The 21288-nt window shown below is 41.0% G+C and overlaps 1 protein-coding gene across 1 annotated transcript in view; it reads right to left on the reverse strand.

Annotated features, from left to right (window-relative positions):
- Window positions 1-20521, reverse strand: part of LOC110984476 (uncharacterized) — a 25225-nt gene extending 4704 nt beyond the window's left edge. The window contains exons 1-4 of the mRNA XM_022244706.2: window positions 20385-20521; window positions 2660-2850; window positions 1800-1910; window positions 258-503 (exon numbers count right to left, since the gene is read on the reverse strand). Coding sequence (XP_022100398.1) covers window positions 258-503; window positions 1800-1910; window positions 2660-2850; window positions 20385-20388 — 552 coding nt within the window. The 5' untranslated portion in view covers window positions 20389-20521. The remainder of the gene's footprint in view (window positions 1-257; window positions 504-1799; window positions 1911-2659; window positions 2851-20384) is intronic.
- Window positions 20522-21288: the final 767 nt, after the last annotated feature.

Consider the following 21288-nt stretch of genomic DNA (forward strand, 5'->3'; position numbering starts at 1 on the left):
ATAAACCTGTGCGTGCATGCTTTGTTAAATTCTGGTAGGCTTCTTTGAAAATGTACTAAGACTGAACTTTGCATTTTTCTCCCAAGCTAAACCTAAATCCAACTACAAGTTCTTCGGATTTTAGAACATGAAAGCCTGCTGACTGCACACTCAAGTTGCTTTCAGAGTTTCTGTGATAATTGGAATCAGAGCCATTCCCCCCCTACCCAACATCTAAGACACACCCGCGTTAAGAACACCCACAAGACACGATCTACCTTGAGTCTCCACTCTCTCATAGCCTCCTCGTACATCTGGTACTTGATGGCCACCTGGTCCTGGTAGGGCTTCTTCTGCTGGTCAGTCAGCTTGTTCCACTCTTCGCCGCAGATGACTGTTAAGCGCTTGCCTGGCTCAAGCGGCACGCCTTTCATCTTCTTCCGGAAGTCCTCCAGGAAGAGGAAATAGGCCGTGGCTGGCTTCTTGGGCTTGTCAGGGTCCCGCTTCTTTGTGAACATCTCACGCTGCAAGGGAGACGAGTCATTGCCATTTAAGAACTAGATACCTTGTCAAGCCAACGTCATTTCGAAAATTTGAGCGCAACTCTGCTAAACTTCACAGGGTCTAAAAGTGAGATTTTTTTGATCGGAGCAGAAAAGAAAAAGAAATTATTTTGTTTCAGTAGTTAGGTTCTGTTTTTAAGAAAGGAGGTACCGATATCTTTACAACTCAGTTGCTTTGAGATATTGTTAGAACCAGCATAATATCAACTGGCAAGAATAACTGCATGTTATAATAAGTTTTTAAACCCTAAAAAGCACAATACATCCCTGCTTTTGAAATGTTAGCGATACCACTGCTATGGAAAAAGAAGAAAAAGCAAGGGCTCATTATCGCCGCATGTACAAAATATTTTTTCACAATTTTTCACTGAAACTGGTTAACCCCCCTATGCAAAGATGCATTCTTGAGGCAGTTCTCCCATCAGTCAAAATCAGTCAAGTGACATATGATATGTCTATGTACAGTACAGGGAGAAAAGGAGGGAATTTTTGATTGTCTGTGACTGTTACAGCAAAAGGATTTAACCCCAACCCTCCTTAATCCTCCAAAATCCTTTGGGCGGTTTTGGACGATTTTGGAGGATTGAGGGTGAATGGCAAAAGTGCATGGCTGATTGCGAAGGATGCCACGAGTGAAGGTTGTGGGTCGTGGGTTAGACCTTGAGTTGTTCTTGCTCAGTCATGCATAAATTCAGCCCAATGTTTCTTTTGAATCAACGGCACTGCTCAAGAATGCCATTTGCAATGCCTCAACATAATGCCAGGAATTGCCAGAGGATTTTGAAGGATTGAGGGTGAATGGCAAAAGTGCATGGATGATTGCGAAGGATGCCACGAGTGAAGGTTGTGGGTCGTGGGTTAGACCTTGAGTTGTTCTTGCTCAGTCATGCATAAATTCAGCCTGATATTTCTTTTAAATCAACCGCACTGCTCAAGAATGCCATTCGCAATGCCTCAACATAATGACAGCAATTGCCGGAGGATTTTGAAGGATTGAGCCAGTAGGCACACCTCCAAGTAACATTTTCAAGAAATGTTGGAGGATTGCGAAGGATTGAAGGAGAATCCAAATTTTCCACCCCTCCCCCCCAAACTGGAGGATTCTGGAGGATTGAGCAGGGTCCCTAGCAAAAAGGGTCTGGGGGTTAGGATTAAAAGCTATTTGCTTTGAAATGAAGCAATTTCTCTCGCAGGGGGCAGTGCATGCATTCATGACATAACTTGGGGAGTAATTCTTGAGACTCTTGGGATACCAACCTGAGCCAAGTACCTCTCCCTGTCTGACAAAGCCAGATCCACGTAGGGCTTCCTCTCAGCTTCGCTCATTGCAGTCCATTTGGCCCCACACGCCTTTGTAATTTCACTGGCCTAGGGATTAAAGGAGCAGTTAGGGTCATGAATCCTGTACTCATGTTTGTATCACTTTACACTTGATTAATGCCCCCTGAAAGGGAGTTTAAAAAGAAATGGCTTAAAGAAATGCCCATCTCCTGAACAGTGCAAGAACAAACAAGACATGTCCTCATTTTGATGTTTGGAATGTCCCTGGCTGTTTGATTCATCTCAATTTTCCTTCGACTAATCCACTAACCATGGCAATGTTACTAATGGTCATTAGCAAGGGCTCGTGCCAATGTCAGGATGCACTGCAATGATCAGTACACAATGTATGCAGCCACTGTTCTGAGACAGTTGCTGAGTACAAAATCCAACATGATGATTTCAACCATTACAAGGGACCATTAACCCTAACACTCCTCAGTCCTCCAACAGGTGAAGGATTGAGGAGTGTTAGGGTTAAGACTGTCCAGTGAAATATCACTACATACAATGTATATATTTGTCTGTAACAAGAACTAAAAATGGTCTCATATATACCATGGCTTAAATATTTCAATTAACAACCTTTCGAAAAATCTAACCAAAAGAATGAGTGCTCTTCAAGTGTTCCAGCACTGGTCTTGCAAAACATACTTCAAACATGAGTGAAATTTCTCGGCTACTGAACTAGCAGTTCAGAAGAGGTTGGCCTGAAATACCGGCCCTGCAACCAGGCTTACACTCTAAGCAACTGAGCGGAAACCAAGACTGGGATCAACAAGTCTTCTGGTCCATACCCTTGGAATCTGCTCCCCGTTCTTGCCAAAGTTCTTCCTGAAGGCCTCCAAGTAGTAGAAGTAGCCTGTCTTGGGCTTCTTGATGTGGTCTGTGGGCTTGGGACGCCTCTTTCTCTTCTGTTTGCCCTCCTTGGGTTTACGCCCTCGCTTGGCCGGTGCCACCATCAGCTGTTGGTGTTGCTGCATCATATCTGGCAAAAGGATTGGTGCACAGAAACAGCAGAGTCTCATGAGTACTACCATACTTGTGTAGTACTTAACACATTTAATCAAAAACTGACTGGCATGCATTCATATCTTCAGATCTCCTGCCTTCAAGCTTGCTGTCCTGGAAAAACCTGCCTGTTCTTGAACCCTTTCGGAATACCTATAGACACAAGCGGAGAGAAAGGAACGGTGCCCTTCTCCCATCAAATTCTGGCTAAACCCTTTCCTTTTCCAATAGGGAGCATACAGTAACTGTCGAGGGCAGCTACACAATGTCAGCGACAGGAACAAGCCATTTCAAAAGTCACAGGGCAAGTTAGAACAAGGACCACAGTTAACCGTGGTTTGACTATCTCTGACCGAACACATACTAGTCAATGATGGTTGGACTAGTCTAGGCAACTATTCACGACCAGCCTACCAAGGCTGGTCACATCATAGGTTGCCATAAACCATTTTTAATTGCACAGTGCAGAGAGGACCAGTTAAAAGAAAATTGCCGGAAAAGAAGTATGTCACTTGTAAACGACCATTTTCACTGTAATTTTTGCTATTTCGTCCTTCCACTTTTTCTCCCCTTCGGCCTGACGACCTGACAACGGTTGACTAGGGTCGTTGGCGCTAGGTACATCACTCAGGAATCAACCACTAGTTAACTAGCAGTCCTTGATCGAACTCACCCAAAGTCAACTTTGGTCAGTCAACTGGATAGCCGGCATAAAGCCACTTTAGCCACAGAGCAGCATCCCGGTGCAATAACACTTATGGTGAAAAACCTCTATCGTTGTTACTGATCACTGAAGCTGTTTCCATCCAACTTAAAGCCCTCTTTGCGCATTCATACACGTACGCCACAAAATAAGACACAGCCCAGCAGATACTGGTCTTGAATGACATACTCTATTGAAATTTGGTACGTACGTTTGGTGTACTTGCTCATTTGCAGGAATTTCCCTGATGACATCCCTGACATTGATGATATCTCTATGATCGTAATAATGAATATTTCACACAACCCTATCACTGTGTGGCTGTGCACTTTATTACATACAAAGACAAAGAGATACCTCCACTTCATATTTTATGGCACCACACATCAAAAAGAAAAATTGAAATATGGCATTAACAGTACCCTCAAATTTCCTGCAACTGGTGATAAATCATGTGCAGACACCAGTAGACTAACAAGTGCATAGTTAATGAGTCTGTGGAGTTTTGTTTTCTCCTGAGTGCAAATACTGCTCTTACATTAAAAATCCAAACACTGACTGAACGGAACTGTTGAATAGAACTAAACTGAATCTGAAAGGTGCACGATACTGTGAAATAAATTCAAAACTTTGGAAGTTACATTATCCTTCTATTTGAGTCCGACTGACAATTCCCTTTTCACAACTCATACATGTATTGTGTTTGCTAAATGATACAATGTGAGTTCCAAGTTACTCCCACAGATTATCAATTTCCTCCATATGGAAGTCAGACACAACAATATTTGTAGTATTAGGTAATGAAGGATTCCCATGAAGTTGGCGTACAGTGTATGCAGTTTGAGATAACTGGAGGATACGTGTAAGGCATGTACTTGATTTCATTTTTGCTGAACACACTTATATCAATGACATCGAATTTACTCAAAGGTTTTTACAGTACACATACTGTGACAGTGAGCGGTTAGATTGAGTGTTATGCCTACATGTTTGTTCAAGTGAAATTTCTTTTGATAAAGAAGAAATGGAAACAGGGCTTTTTTCAATTTCTTCCCTAAACACTGTACCTGTTTGGTGCTACTTTTCATTTTAAAAAGGATGCAAGATTTGGATCCAAGAGTATGTTACATTGTGTATGTCCAAGACTTTCATGGCCTAATCATGAATATCGTGACCTACTAAACATGAGGAAACTACATACACCCACCATTTCTTTTTGGGTTACTCTCATTGAAAAAAGGCACTTTCTCCTGACAAATGAGGGCGCCCTTACTGTGATGTCATTAAAGGATGGCACTGTTCCCTTGAGGGACTTGTTTAGACTGTGAACCAAAAGATTTGTTTAGTGGAAATGTTCGTGAGCAAACTGCTCAGCGGCATGCTGTCACGAACTGAAAGAAATCACCAGTGCACAAAATTTACCACAGCAAAATATCCACAATTCTGGGAAAATTTCAGAACACAAATATGGTAGTTCCTTTGGATGACAACACACTTTGGGACAGCAATTAGCTTTACCATATACATCAAAATGGTGCTAAATTTCTGTGAAACAACAAAAATTGAAAACCAGACTGAAGAATTACACTTCATAGACCCCTGGAGTACTCATGAACAATACACATTCTTGAAGTACTTCAATGTAGCTTACAGTTACACTTTGCCTCTGCTCTCTGCTATCCGACATACATTCTCCTGCTATTAATGTTCCTGTTTTGAGTCCACATCAACAAATACCTCAAGTTATTCCCTTGTAGGCACTGCTTGCAAATATCTCACACTGGCCCTAGCTCTATGTACACTAACGGGGGAATGATTATAAACACTATCAATTTCAAAAACTTGTTTTCTGCTCCACCCAGCCGGTACTGTCTCCTTACAGACATGGTGCTCTTTTCACGGGAACTGCCTAATCCTCCACAATACATACCCTGAGGCAAATTCAATTTGGGCCAAACAAACTGAAAATCACAGGACCTCTTGTACATGTATTTGCCACACGTACATGTGTGGAACAGCATCCACACGTACCCATGTCAGTGATTTCTCTTGACAAGACACAATCAGCAGTTTTTGGTTTGGAGTTTTTTCACATCAGGTTCTTAGGTCATTTCTAAATGCATGTGTAAGGAGGGGTGAGTTTGACCAACAATAAAAATAGCTGAAAACAGCTGAAAACAGCTGAAAAAAGGCATCAAGAAGCTGAACTGTGAAAATCTCCTATACTTTTGTACACAGTCAGTGAGGGAAAAAACAACCGATTTAATCCAAAACAAAAAAGCAGAAAAGCTGAGAAATCCCACCCCTGATGTCTAAAAGTCTGTAAATGTTCTTTGAGAGCCTTCATCCAAGCAAGAATCTTATAATTTATGTGTATTAATAAACCCTAGGTCTCGGTATATCAAGTAACCTCAAGGATCTTATTGTACATGTCCATGTTAAAAAAGGTGCATTACAGTGATTGTACATGTCCATGTTAAAAAAGGTGCATTACAGTGCATCATCATGAATTCATCACCATGAATTATTAGGTATTTGGGCTTTGGTACAACTGTACGTAAATGTTGAAAAGAAAACTTCTGGAGAAAGCAGCCTGCAGTAAAGGCATACTTAACCCCCTGGGAATGAAATTATTTCACAAGAGGCCGGTACTAGACGAGGTGTACATCCGCTTCATAAAGCACCGTTTGCCTCGAGGATTGGCCGTGCTCATGGCCAAGTCAGGGTACCACACACAGTCAGTCTCTATGGAGAAGCTGGTCAATCATCAACCCTCTCTCAGTGTACAGGACCACTGGAAACTGCTCAAGCATGACGCACACGTCAGCCCTCTCCTGTTTGTGGATACTGCCGGAATGTATTAACCTGCTCCCTCAAGAAACTAAATGTACTTCCCTAATTTGTTGTGGCTTTACTCATCCTCCATCAAGTGGCAAACAGTCTCTGTTTTTTTTTCCCACATGTAGGAACTTTTGCTTCTTTGCTTCTATACTTCCCACAACTAGGAACTCTGTGCTTGCAAGGCGAGAATAACCTATCTTCACAAGTGCGGTAAGTAGGGAATGGTTATTACAAGTACAGAACCATGGTCAGTAGCACTGCCAACTTGGATCTGGCGAATACCACCCCAAAATACCAACCTCTCTTGGGAGTGGGTCAACCCGTAGTCTGAACTCATCCCAAAATATTACTCAAGCTGAGTGAGCACCTGAGAGTGGCCTAAGCATCTTTATCTGTATGACCTCTAGAGCAGGTCAAGCAATTTAATCCTAAGAGAGTGGGACAGGGGAAGGAGCAGAATCTTCTCCCCACGACATTTCTTCTGATATCGTTCAAGTGGATTTTTTCACGTATCAAATCTGCAGGAGTTTTTAGTCATCTTAAAATCATATTAACACAAATTAGGAGAAAATTTGACATACTGTTTTGGGGCAATGCCCAGTTTTCCGACAGTTCAGCCCAAACTGTTTACTTTCCCACTGGTTTGCTCGATACACACAAGCTGGCATGCACGAGGCCATCAAGTTCAAATGACAGTAACTGCAAAAAATTATCTTGGATTTAGTTGAACCTTCACATTTGTATACCGATGATCAATGTCTCTATGTGCATGCAAAGTTTAAAAAAGATCAGGCATCGGAAAGCTGTGTTCTTTGAGGGGTGAATCTGTCCCTTCCCCCTCATCCCGAGATGGTCCGAAAAAACCTAGCTCTTGTGAAGTTACCGACAAATATCCACACACAGCGACGGGTAACTGTTCCAACTTCATGGCCAATCAGACAAGTCAAGGTAGAACTTGCAATACCACAACCACCGATTTCAGAACTTCAGAACTTGCAGCTGGCAATCGTGTGTGCCTTTTAGCCTTCTTGAAGCATGGCAGACAGGCGCTTTTCGAGGTGGGTAAATTTGGAGTAAAACCCACAGATTTCACCCAAACAAAGCCCTCTTGTGTCTGCCTCAAACAGGCAGATGGAAGCCACTGGCTAGCCACTACCATTTGCCACTAACACCCGTATTACTCCTAACCACAGCCTCTTAGCTTAGACACAGCTAGCCATACATACTAATGTAATTAGTATAGCCTAGCCCTACCATGCCTAAATAGTTCCCCGCAACTAAAGCATGTGTTGATTTCATGTTCTCTGACATTTGTGTCACTTAAATTTGTCACTGGCTGTCCTGCTTGACAGGTTAAAGGGTGTACTTGCCTCAGATATCACTTTCCATCTAATTTTGCCTCTCCCTTCAACACATTTCAGAACGACGATTGTAAATACTTGGCCTGGTTTATACTATCCATACTTGTTGATGACTGAACATGACATGAACGACAGGTACTGGAGAGGAAAGTCACCTGCTATCCTCAGAATTCTCTGTTGACTAGTTCTGACAAGAGAAAAGGGTGATTCACAAATTTCACCTGAGAAAGCCTTCCGACGAGATTTCCCTGGCGACAAATCTATGAGCAACAGTGAGTGCATAATTTCAGGTGTACACGATATTTCCGGGTTTTGATTTGGAATAGATTTACGTGTACATGTACCTCAGAAAACAAATGGAGAGAGCGCCACCTAGTGGCAGAGTTCTAGACCTGCTGTCAGATGAGGGTGCTTCAGTAGCCACTTGCTGTTGTTGGCTTTTGGTGCATTCCAAGGTTAGTAATTGGCAAGAAACCAAACATTGTACGTTATGGTTCACAGCACATTCAAAGCTTTCACACACAGGTAGATTGGGCATTACCATCTCTTTAACAAGGTGTTTTAACACAAGAATGATTCCCATCCTCTAATCAGCTTCAAGAAAAGCCCCTCTTAGGCTCTTATAAATCAACACTGCCCTCTAGAGTTTTTGCATAAAGGTGATTGATCATTGGACGTTCGCTGTGATCACAGCTGTCTGTTTTTTCTAAATCTGTTACAATAACAGGGAACGCCACAGAATGTAAACAGAGTGAACACAACCAACAGATCATCAGTGGTTGCTGCCAATCTGATTTTCACACACTATAGTGTCATTTGACCACCAGACTTAGAAGCCATTACTGCGGTGGCACAACGGACGGGTGGTACGCGAGCGTTACATGCCTCGTTGACCAACAAGGTGTAATGATTTGCCAAATGCACGCACGCGTCAAGCTGAAGAATGTGCGTGTGAGTGCGGCATCGAATCGGATTAGCCTACAGCTAATGTTTCACCCACTCTAGCCACCATCCGTAAACAAAGAAGGGGGAAACCCACCTCTTATCTTCCACAATTCCAAAAGATGCTACAAGAAACAACACTAAGTTTCCCTGTGGCCAGAGTCAGCCCTGAATACCGGGAGTATAAAATCTCGTCAGGTGTTTCATCAAGACCCTTCACGTCAAACTTACAAACAGGAAATGGAAACTGGCATGCCAAATACCGCTCTTTCACGATTCCCTCGCCACTTAATTACCTCATTATTTCTTGCGGCCTGCTCGTCCAGTGTATCACTTGGAATGAAGGAAAAACACTGCTCACATATATTCTTGTTCTTCTTCAGTATCACATACCACACACTGTTCATATTACAAGCAAGCAAACCTTATATACATTTGCATATTCATTGGTATGAACTTGTAAGTTCAAAACTATGAAATTTAAAACAACTTCCTGTTCGCCTTCAAATTCTGGTTTTAACTTTAAACAAGTCAGAAACAAGATAATTTTTTTCTGTGGACATAATTACAGTGAGATAGCTCAATGCTGTTTTGCAATTTTATCTATGAACTTCCTTTCTGAGAGCATCAGTAGAAACAATGCATAGTGGCATTCTGGAGTGTCAAAGGTCAGAAGCTGTACTAGTTGCATAAATTATGCAAAATAGCCCATTGTTCACTGTAACAAAAACAAAGTGAATATCTGTATCACTCAGTACATGTCGTTTTGGACTGCGACATGGTTCTCTGGGAACTGAAAGTTGCACTTCTGAGGAACTTGTTCAGAGTCAAATGAGGCTCTCAATGACAGACAGTGGCATACTTCCCTGAATTAAAAGCGCTAGTGGACAGTGATGCGTAGGCATGTGAATGAGGAGGGATGGGGGTATGGCATTGAACACTTCCCCTCCTAAACTTCCACACACCCCTGTGACAAAAAGGCAGTACAGCTCCATGTAAACATACATGTTCTGTGACTGTAACACAATCAGTGTGGCCCCTCCCCAGAATAGCGGTTTCCCGATCTGTCCAAGCCCCGCCCCTCCCCCCCAAAAAAAGAACACTAGCCACAACACAACATTTTCAGGCAGGTGGACAGGTACATGTACAGTCGAACCTCGTTAATAACAGGTCCAAAGTCAGACTTTACAGATGACACATACCTTGTTTTAACAGGAACCTTGTACTATCAAGCATAAAAACAATAAAGAACAAAGAAATGGGATCTACATTTCCTTGCCACATTGTATAACCAGAATACTGTATTTACAGAACACATTGCTCTTGTGAACAGGTTGTCTGTACAGATATACTGGTACACATCTTAATTAACTTACCTTTACATAACTTTGGGGATTTTGGTTACTTTTCATTTCAAGATGTTCAGTGATTATTCCTACCTTGTTGCAGAAATACTAATACCAGACAGATTAGCCGATGTGACTGAACTTTTCAAACATCGTTGTTATTCTTCTCCTACCTCCAAAATCCCCCTTGTGTATGTTGACGACATTGGGGGTTTAATGGCTTTGCTGCAAACCTGTGTGGCTGATTTTAGAGGATGTATTTTGTCAAAGGCTTGAGGAAAACCTTGTGCCGCCCATACTCAGCCACAAGCTACTGGATAAACATACATGTACTAACAAGAATGCTGGAGGATTTTGAAGGACGGAGACTATCTGTACATGTATCCTAGGAAAATGTGGAGGGAGTTGGATGTTAAATATTTGTCAAGTTTGGATCAAATTCAACAATGCTTGCCCGAAATTTTATGTTGTTGCTGACTTGGGTCACATACATGTACATGTAGATATACCATAATCCATAACAGCTTTAGTGCAAGGGAATGGTTCCCGGCCCATCTATTATAGTTCCGATCTAGCAGCAGTAACCATATTGCATGTCGAATGTGATTTTTTCGCAACGACTCAAGGAATACTCGATTTCACTTTGTGATTCAACTTCCAAGTGAGAACCAAAAGATTTGGAAGGAAAAGAACATTACACTGAACAAAAAGCAAAATGCACTTGACTTTGGAAGCGTTGACTGATAATTCTAATGATGCACAGTCATTTATCAGGCAGGCACCCAAAGGTAAGAGTGGGCATCAGGTGGGACCATTTTCATCAGTGACTAAAAATTAATACACCGAATGACCACTACACCAAACGTTTTGTGTGGACCCCATCAAATCTTTCAGGAATTGAAAAAAGTCACCATAATGATGCCTGTAGTATTCAGCACCCCACCAGTCACCCGCACCCAGGAGAAATTAAAATACAACCAATGTGCACCAATTCTCGGTCTTTTTCCCCAACCCTTTTCGTCTTTCTGCAAATATCTGCGGGGAAGAAACATTTCTGTTCTGTTAGATAAGGCAGGGTGAAATTTCTCTCCAGTTCCTCAATGACTTTTTGGTTTGAGCCTACCCTTGACTTCGTAAGTATCTTCTATCCTAACTCACTGACAAAAAATCAACTACACCAATCGTTTCTTTATCTGTCTGTATTTCGTGGACCAATGGACAAAGACAGAAACCCTTTAAGTACATGTACACGTAAGTCTCAGCCCAATTCCACTGTTCTAGCAAAAACATTTGGAAATTTCACAATAGAATATCCACTGCCTGTCAATAATCAGAAGAAAATCAAGAGGAACATTCACTGTTAAATCTTGTTCATTTGCTGTAATACATGCAAAAAGGGGGGGAGGCCATAGCTCCTTGGCCTATGATACAATCAAGACTACTGACTGGAAATGTATGCGACTGCATCAGAATCAACTGAGTAAACAAAACAGAACTGCACACTGCCCTATCTGCAGTGAAAAAAAAGGGTTCAGGTAAAAGGAATGGGCAATCACGCTCCGTTCTGTGCCATGTTCTATCCCAACTCGGTAACACTATCGTGCCGAATCGCTGTAACGCGATACTATAAAGTAATTCACTGGATTATTTTTGCTGGCTGCCTAATATTGTGCGGCTGTTTCGTGCACGGGACGTGTGTAGCAAAGTGTAATGTTTTGCATGCTCGCTACAAAACGAAACTGGAAACAGCCGTTGGCTGGCACAGGCAGTACTAATTCAGAAGATTAAAGTCTGCCAGTGAGCAACATGGAAAAATTTAGCGTCAATTCAAGTATGGATTATTAAGAGGGTGAGTCACCCCCGAAATGACCTATAGATGTTTCCTGTTGTAAAGATAGCAAAGGAATGATCCAATTGTCGGAGGGGAACAGCTTGTACCTTTGATTACACCATTAAAGACCCTCAGATTTACATGAAACTCCATGTACCCACTTTATTCATATAAACTACAGAACATTTCATGAAGCTGCATCTCAGTTCTTAATGATCCTGCAACAAGGGGTCACTTCACCAAGCCAATGCAGCAATACCTCTTCAAATGTGCCATTACAGTAAGGATTTCCCAACACTTAATACATAAAAACAATCCGGGAAAACTGTAGATTTCGAGAAATTAACTGTAACTTACAGATACAAATTTTTATCAGAGTATGCATAGCTGTATCCATTTAAATTCTTCAACAAGGACCAATGTCACGCAGGAGTAAAAACACATGTATGAACAGTACCTGTGGTAATATAAGCAACAGGTGCCAACTGCAAAACAATGCAACAGTCTCAAAATATCATGTTCAGTGTTTCTTTTACAACACGTACTACTGCCAGTAGATTTCGTGACAGCACTCTGAGAGGGACCCAACTCATTTAAGCATTACATGTATATCCACACGGCATTACAACAGACACAAGGTTACACACATTTGACACTGTGCACGGTGTAACTGCATCATTCAACCATGAAGGAGAGAGTTTTTTTTAATTGGTGCTTGGGTCCGCCAACCTTTTGCATTCAGAACTGGAAAAAAGTTAATTTTTTTATTGAAAAGTCTCGGATCCGCCGAGCAACAATTTACCGATACTAGTCTAAAAACAATTTTGATTTTGCTCCCCCGTCCAACCAACGGCAAAGTCCCTGGTCCTCGGCTGCTAGTGCTGGTGTTAAGGGATACCACTTTTTTCAAGCATGCAACTTGGATTTTGATAAAAATGAGGAAATTCCACTCTTTACAAGACTTCGTACAGAGTTTTTCAATTTTCAATGGCAGGAGTGTGACCAGTGAGGGAAATAGGAATACAAAATGATTAATACGTTTGCTAATCATATTGTCAGTTGATAAACACGATGATGAAATTGACTAGCAAAAAAAAAATTGGGCCTAATTAAGTACCTTTATACCATGGTACACAGTTTTATTATCCACTGATGTGTACATCAAGGCTAAACAATGAAATAACACATAGGTATGGTATAGCATCATTGCTGACCATGGCTCTGGCCAAAAACTGGGTGGAGAGACAATTTTTAGCACAATCATGGGGAGAATAAACAAAAAACTTGCAATCAGAGAGTCCCTACTCGTGATTTTTTTGGGTGCCATTTTAGCTCCTGAGATGTTCTACATTTGACCTAGAACGGTTGGTGACTTACACATAAGTCAAACATTTAACCAGAAAAGGGAAATGGGTATACATGTACATCACTGCAAATTACCGGTACTAATCAGCAGTCACTGTCAGAGTTGGTGCTTTCATTGAGATCGGATAAATGTTCTGCAGAATTTCGAACAGCTTTGACTTTGGCCTCTTGCAAGCAACGTAACTCACAGTAAAGGACGATGTCTTCCAAATGACTCTCTTGTTTCAGCTGTGGCATATCTCTCAGCCACTTTTCAACGGTACATTTGGATGGTGCTTTCGGCATTTTTGTTGCGCATTGATCACCACGAAAGGACAAAAGTTAACAAGTGCTTACATACATGTATATGCAGAGTTGGTATCTGCTTGGGATGTATATAGCAACATGTAGTTCATGGCACCACTTATTGCGCATTGAATGTACATGTAGGCACTTATACCGAACTACATGTGCTATATAATACCACCAAATCAAAGCAACCTCGTTTCCCCCACAATCCGTGGGCCTCGTGCTGGGCAAAACTAGGACAAGAAACTGGGGGCGAGTTTTGTCAAACATTTCGTTTTTGCTGTGAAGCCACTAGCGCTCCGCGTGGGGCCGGTTTCCGATCCGCGCCCCAAGCTTGCCGCGAGCCGGCAGGGGCGAGTTGTATGGCCTTGGTTATGCATGATTTTAAAAGAAATTTCCATTCGCAAAAATTGCAGTCCAGTTTCAAGTTTGTCTCGTTTTTTGCCCAAAATGTATCACACTTTGCGATGCGAATCCAGCTACTCACAGGGCACTGCTTAATGACACGGAGGATATGGAACAGACGGGAGCAAGTGATCCCCTACAACGAAGGACATGTACTGTACATTCAGTACTTGGACAGCCTGAAATGACTCCAAAACTTTGAATGTTTCAGCAATTTAGTTCACAGAACTAGATCTCCCTTTATGAGTAGGTATTTTCCGTTTTCATGTGTCTATTTGGAGGTCTCGCTGCACGTACAGGTATTTACAGAGGTCTAGTGAAGCATATTTTTCTGTTGGACCATCATCGGACTCATGCGGCGATGGCCAGTCAGCGTAGGCACTAAATTCAGACCAGTGTACGGATGTGCCTTTACAAAACTCTGAAACAAAAAGTTGAAACTTAGGAGCACTATAATAGAAACCATTTCATATGTTATATCGTGTCTGGGTCTTAATATTTTGAATGTTTTATCTGAAAACGTTCAGTAAACAGGAGTGCAGTAAGCAAAGTTAAATGTAAACAATTAATGAGAGAACAGCCAGAGAATTGACAACAGAGCTTTAAATCTGGAAAAGCATTAAATCTAGCAGTGCTGTAACAGGAATCTACTGTAGCCCTATAAAGAATATACTGGTTTTTATCTATTTAAAATAAAGATTTTGTGGCAGATTCCCCGATGTTTTGAACAAGATTCTTCAACCAACAAATAAGACCTGAAAACAAATATTGAATTAAAGGCGTTTTTTGACACATTTTGTCATAGCTTTGGGGCAAGCAATAGCCTGATCTCAGGTGTCCAGGCTGGTTTTCCCATCATATGCTTTTACCCTGAATAACCTTGCCTCATTGAAAGACTGAACTAACCTATTCTATTTTGCTGTCAACTAGGCCTATTCTGCATTGAAACAAAAATCACAGGCCCCCAGCAGATCACAATTCAACAGTTTATCAGTGGATGAGCTTTTTATTTGGGAAAAAAAGCAGAAACCAACTGGTCGCTTGAAGTACATGTAACTAAAATGAGGCACACTTGGGATAATGGACAACATTTGTTATGACCCCTTAATGACCTTGACATTTGATTTAGGTTGCAATCAGAATATAAATAATTACTGTGCAGACAGGTCAGCCACCACTGAGGTCAAAGGGTATGTTCAGACATGGCCAAAGTTAATATGAATTCATTTGCCCTTGGACTAATAATCCAAAATATGCTGATGTCCAGACCAGAAAGTTACGTGGGCACTGCCCCATGTGCCACCAGGGAAAGTGGTTCAAGTTACCCCAGTGACCTACTGCAATGGTCAACTGCACCACTAGACCTTCATAGTCCAGCCTAGCCCATCACAGCCATGCCATTTACTTGGTATGCATGCTTTACGACATGTAGGGGGGATGGTCCACGCTGTCCCCTCCCCTTCCTCCCTGATCTACCGTTGCAGGTATGGCTAGTCCCACTGCATGAAAGCCCTGCAGATTTACTGTATGCAATAGGTCAGTGGGAATAAGCTACCACAGGATTGGAAGTCAGGTTCGCTGCATTGTAACATTGCTTTATTGTTCATCGCTGTGGGGGAAGATTATCATCATTACGTTATGGTAATGGTAATTCATTGATTTGTGTGAGTTTACGTTGCCCCACCCTGGTGGGGCAACTTCTACATGTGTAACATGAAACTCGGCCAAGATTTTTAAATCTTCATGAAAATGCAGTCTACAGTATTGCAATAAGCTGCTGGGAAGGGCAGCTGTACCGACATACACCTGCCCAAAACCTAGGGGAGGAGACAAAATTGTCATCAAGGCTACTGCAAAGTCAGTCATACATTTAAATCCAATCTCAACCATGCCTTATCAAGTCACACGGAAGACAATGATTAAATCCTAACAATCCTGAACCAGCCTAAATTCCAACACTAGGGTTTGCTGAAATCTGTGAGAACCAGTACGAAACTTAACACACTGTGTTTTACATGGGATTAGGCCTACCACCTGGCCACCAATAAACATAGTCCAACTGTTTATATGCACAGTTTAGGGCATGTTGTTTACAACAACTGTGCCCAAGAATGAAGACTTCAGGAATTAAAGCTTCAGGTGTCATAACTTTGGTTCCCATTGAATTTCTTGCTGTTATCTCATTCATGCACTTTCAGAAAATTTATCCCTTGGTGTCATGCATGGTCATCCACGTGATGAATCCTTTAATTGAAGTCTCAATGCACTCATTTTTTTTAAACAATTCTGATAAAATCTAGCCTGACAGTTCTCGGTTGACAGAGGCTAAGAAGTTTTCTATTAAAGCAACTAAAATGGCAAACCTTACTTAACCCTAACCCTCCCAAATCCTCCAAACTCCTTTTCTGTAAAGTGGAGGAATTTGGAGGATGCAGGGTGTACAGCAAAATTGCATGGCTGATTTTGAAGGATGCCATACGTGAAGGTCGTGGATTAGATCTTATGTTATTGTGCTTAGTCTTACAGCCCCGACATTTCTTTTGAATCAAATGCACAGCTCAAGAGTGCCATTCACACTGCCTCAATATGACAGGAATTGACGGAGGATTTTGAAGGATTTGGACAGTTAGGCACACCTCCAAATGACATTTTCAATAAATTTTGGAGGATTTGGGCTGAATGCAATTTTTTCATGTTGAAAATTCGGAGGATTTCAGAGGATTCAGGATGGTTCCTAGTAAAAAGGCCGAGGGGGTTAAACTTTGCAATGGCTGCATCTTTCATAATCATACATGATGTATGGAACCAACACTGTACATGTACCCTGGTAAATTTGTGAATGCTTTGAAGACTAGCTAGTATGGTAATGATTTAAAGCTGGGATATTCACAAACTCTTTTAGCAGGGAGAGGGGACAAGGGTTGGCTCAAGTCTCATGACAAAGCTGGTTCACTGGACTAACAAACACTCCTACAAAACTACCACATCACAATTCCACACAAATCACCCATGACCATGTCAACCCAGCCTAATACATCAAACTATGTAAAAGGGACATTAATGCTTGGGAATATGGTTTCTTATAGGGACTTTATTTTGTAATTCTCCATGATTCTTAGGAAGAATCAGAGATTTACTGAACCAATAGTCCTAGAACACAGCATCCATTTCCTCAGCTCTGTCATACATAACTCCTGTAGTAATTTGAAAGTTTACTGTGCATCTACCCCCAGATGAGGGCAATTGTCAAGTCTAAAAAAGGGGGGAGGGCATTTTTTTTTTCAATTATTGACTGCTGTGACTGGGGTTCACCCCAAATGTTTTCAAACCAGGGAACTGTAACAGGTACCCTCAATGGCAGTGAAGCACAACAAACACAGACAAACCCCCTCTGACAATAACAATACTCAGCAGCCAACAACGCACTCATGCCGATTTGTGTTTATTACACAAAAGGAAACAAAAAATGGGACCTGAATAGAGCCCTGTGTCCCTTCAGCTGGTTAGACTTTGAGCAAGACTGTGGTCATGACCCCGGTGACATTCAGAACAAAGACTTCACAGTGCCTCAGCCTGCCAGTTATGTTTGACCCCCCCTATATATTCATTCACTGGTTCACTGTGGCCCTGTTTGCGATTGCCACACATTAAATCTGCCTAATGTGTAGTCCTTATCACCCAGTGTCCAGGTTTGCTGGGTGCTGAAGATTCAAAGAATTTTCAGAAACTCCATCTAAATGATAACTTCTGTATCACAGAATCCAACTAGATGACTGGAATACATAGCACAATAAACAAAAAGTTGTGCATTGTCAATTTATTTTCTGAGTGCAAGACCAGTTTGATCTGTGTTGGAGGTATAAATTTTGAGAATGTTTTTACAATCTGTATCTGGCATGTTTTAGTGTTTTGGTCAGCCAAAGAAAGATTCATCAATTTCAAGTCCTGATGGGCAACCTGTCATTGGCCGAAAACCTTGTTCGCACTCTTACAATTTACCAACCCAGAATGCCATTTATCATATATTCTAGATTTTCTAACTCTATTGAAACATTGTAAAATAACCTGAACAACGTATGACACTGGGTCAAATGTGACGACTAAAATAAAAAGATTTTAATACTTCGCGATCCCAAGTGAAAAAAAATCCTGCAAATGATACAGGATTTGAAAATACATGGAGTTTTCAATCAAAAATTATGGCTGGTGAAAAGTCTTGAATAATGAAAACATTCCCTTTTAGTCACTATTACAGTTTGTAATCAACTTGTGCATCATACACATAGTAAATTGTACTGTGTGAAATTTAGTGACAGAGAGGACCACAATTCTTTCAATTAGAGTTAGGGTGGGAAGTTACATGTAATTTGCTAAAAGGTTTGGAAAACTTTCCCTTACCATTTAAATATCTAAACATTTAGCTAACACTTGACAGAGGCTGCCAATGCCTACTTTGGTGATTTCATATAATTATTTAGTTAAACAATCCACATGCACACAAAAAGTACATGGATGCGTTTTGCAAATCAGATTACAGTCATCAGTTGCAATAAAAGTGAATGCTAGACTGAGTCAATCAAAACTTGTTTTGTTTGAACGTAGAAACGTCCTGTCCTTAGAGAGAGAACACTTAAAAGTTGCATTTCTGACCACACATACATGTTCATGTATGAGTTTATCCGTTAACTGAAAACTTCTGGATTCTTCTATTTCCTTATCGGATCATAAATCTTCAATTCTTTGATATGTTTTCAAGCGTTTCAGTTCAAAAGACAAACGCGTTGGTCATGCATACATGTACAAGTGCAATTTTTTTTTACAGAACATGTGATCAACAGCAACTTCTCTTGATTTCCTCTGGATGCTATATATACTTTATGCTTGAACATTTACTCATGTATGGGCCATCAAACGTATGCAAAATGTTTGGGCTGTAACTTCTCCAGCCCCGTAAATCTTCAAAACCTTCTGCCAGATTTTAAAGGGTTTGGGCAGGCCAATGAAATAGTTCAAAACTTCTGCACAACCATCCAGTGAGGACTTCATACCAACTTGGTAGGCTAACGCACTGCCCTGCTTTAAATCCAGTTCACATTTGCACAAATGCAAACATCGTGCAAATTTGTGACATCGGCGGAATTTTCATTAAAAAAAGTACAGCAAATTTGAAGAATTTGTGGCATCAAATTCATGTTTAAAATCGATTAAAATAAAAATCCCAAAATGTAATCAAACAAAATATTTAAACTTGTAGAAGCATCCAGATTCTTACTTTGCAAGTTTACAGGAAATATTTTCCTATAACATTTTGATGTAAAATTACACTAAACAGGCTGCATTTTACGAGCAGAGCTCAGGAGCATCTACAGCAATATGTTAATTAACAATAAAACGTGTAGCAGCGAGGTGTCTGTTTAACTAGCTAAATGCACACGCACAGCCTCTAAATCAAAGTTCAATTAATGTATAATTTCTTTCGAAAGTGCTATGAAAATAACCAAAAACAATTTCACTGAACTTGCAGGGTATCCGGTACAGGAGAACAAATTATGAAATTTACAGTATCAACCGGCCATGAAAAAATTTCGAAAACAAATTTTTTCTCTTTTTCCCAAAACGCATACAACTTAAAAAATTACTATGTGCACAATTGTACACATAAAAATGATCAATAATTAATGAATTGCAAAATTTAAGTACATTTCCCCCAATAAGCAATGATGCACACAAATGGTCGAAAGACTGAAAAAACACGAGCCAAAAATTACTTCAAGAATATTGTCTTCAATAGACTGGTAAATATTCCTTCAATCCTCATCCCATTTTTAAAACAAAAGACATTTCTCTTCAATTAATCCTATTTTGAAATGACGTTTTCATTTCAATCTCTGCAGCACAAAACTCGATCGGCCCATAGCATTGTGCTTGTTAAAAAAAAAAAGGCACTAGCCCTTTGTACATATACATATAGCGGAAAGGGACCACGCTGATTGGTCAATGGGCAGCTGTCATGAGTCATATAGCGTTGTGTGTAGTGTCTATGGCGTTTTCGCATCAGGCATGGCGCCCTGTGCTCAAACAAAGGAACACAAAGAAAGCCTATTTCTCTTCTTATTTTGAGCGATCTAATGTTGTTCTTTATCCTCGGAACTCTTCCCACGTGTTTCCCTATCGTTACCGCAATCCCACCGAGGCCCCGAAGAAGTGCCTGGGACGCTCCTTGGCGGTGGGAAAGGGTGGCAAAAGGCCGAGGAAATGCCGGAGTTTCGGCAGGATCGAGACAGAACTCATGGCGGTGACGCGCGGCGCAAGGAAAAACATCCAGCCCCTTCGCCATATCCCCGATTCTCCGCACGCTCCAAGCTACCTCGCCGAAAAAACTGAAATCACAAAGGAATAAACAACCCCAAAAACATCGCTGCAACTTACCCATCCTGACTGTTTCGAGCTGCAAACGCCACAGAGAGAAACAGGAAAATAAGTGAGCTCCGTCTTACAGGTGAACCGGCTTTTGTCCAGCTTTGCTGCCGATCAAAAACGGGTTGTTTTCGCTGAAGGTAGAAGACGAAGCACAGGGCCGAACGCGATATCGGGCAACAAAACATTCCGCTGGACCTGTCACTGGTGATAGGGATATTGCACAGCGCCCTCTATGGCTCTATGATTTAAAAACAGATTGAGGGAAGCAGTGATTTTACTTTATTGTTGAAATTACGTAATCTTACAAGGAAATTTGCAGAAGCCAAAAATAACACTGTCAGCTCCTTTGCGGTCAGTAATTGACAGGTTTACCTTGATTTAAAAAAATCTTACAACTGTGTATATGGCAATGACCTCTGTTCAAAATTCAATCGTTGCGTTGCAATTTTGGGGTATTTCATTTTCTTTCCCTTCGAGTTCAAATTCTCATGGGAATCAAGTCATTTTATTGATATTAATATGAAAACAAGAAATGAGACGATTGAGGCTTCAATTTTTATTTAGATAAAAGAAAATGTTTTATCGGATGCACTGTATTTCCTTTTCTTTTTACCTCCTGTGTAGTTTCAAGTTCAAATTCTAACAGGAATCAAGACATATTACTTATATGAAACCGCAAGCACTGAGACGATTGAGGCATTAACTTTTCATTTAAAGTAAAAGCTTTTATCCAGAACTCTTATAATGTATACATGTATATGCATATGTGTCTATGTTGACCGCTTGCTGAAGTAAGAAAGTCACAAATTACATTTTAAAACGTTTTTAAAACGCCTGTCTGTGGAGAATTTTTTTATTTGATTTGTTGTACCAAAGAGGTATTGAGAAAAAAGTGGACATCAGTTGATCTGAA

The sequence above is a fragment of the Acanthaster planci genome, linkage group LG04, assembly GCF_054643075.1.
Source record: "Acanthaster planci isolate LZ-2023a linkage group LG04, COTS_SCS, whole genome shotgun sequence".
Classification (NCBI taxonomy): Eukaryota; Metazoa; Echinodermata; class Asteroidea; order Valvatida; family Acanthasteridae; genus Acanthaster; species Acanthaster planci.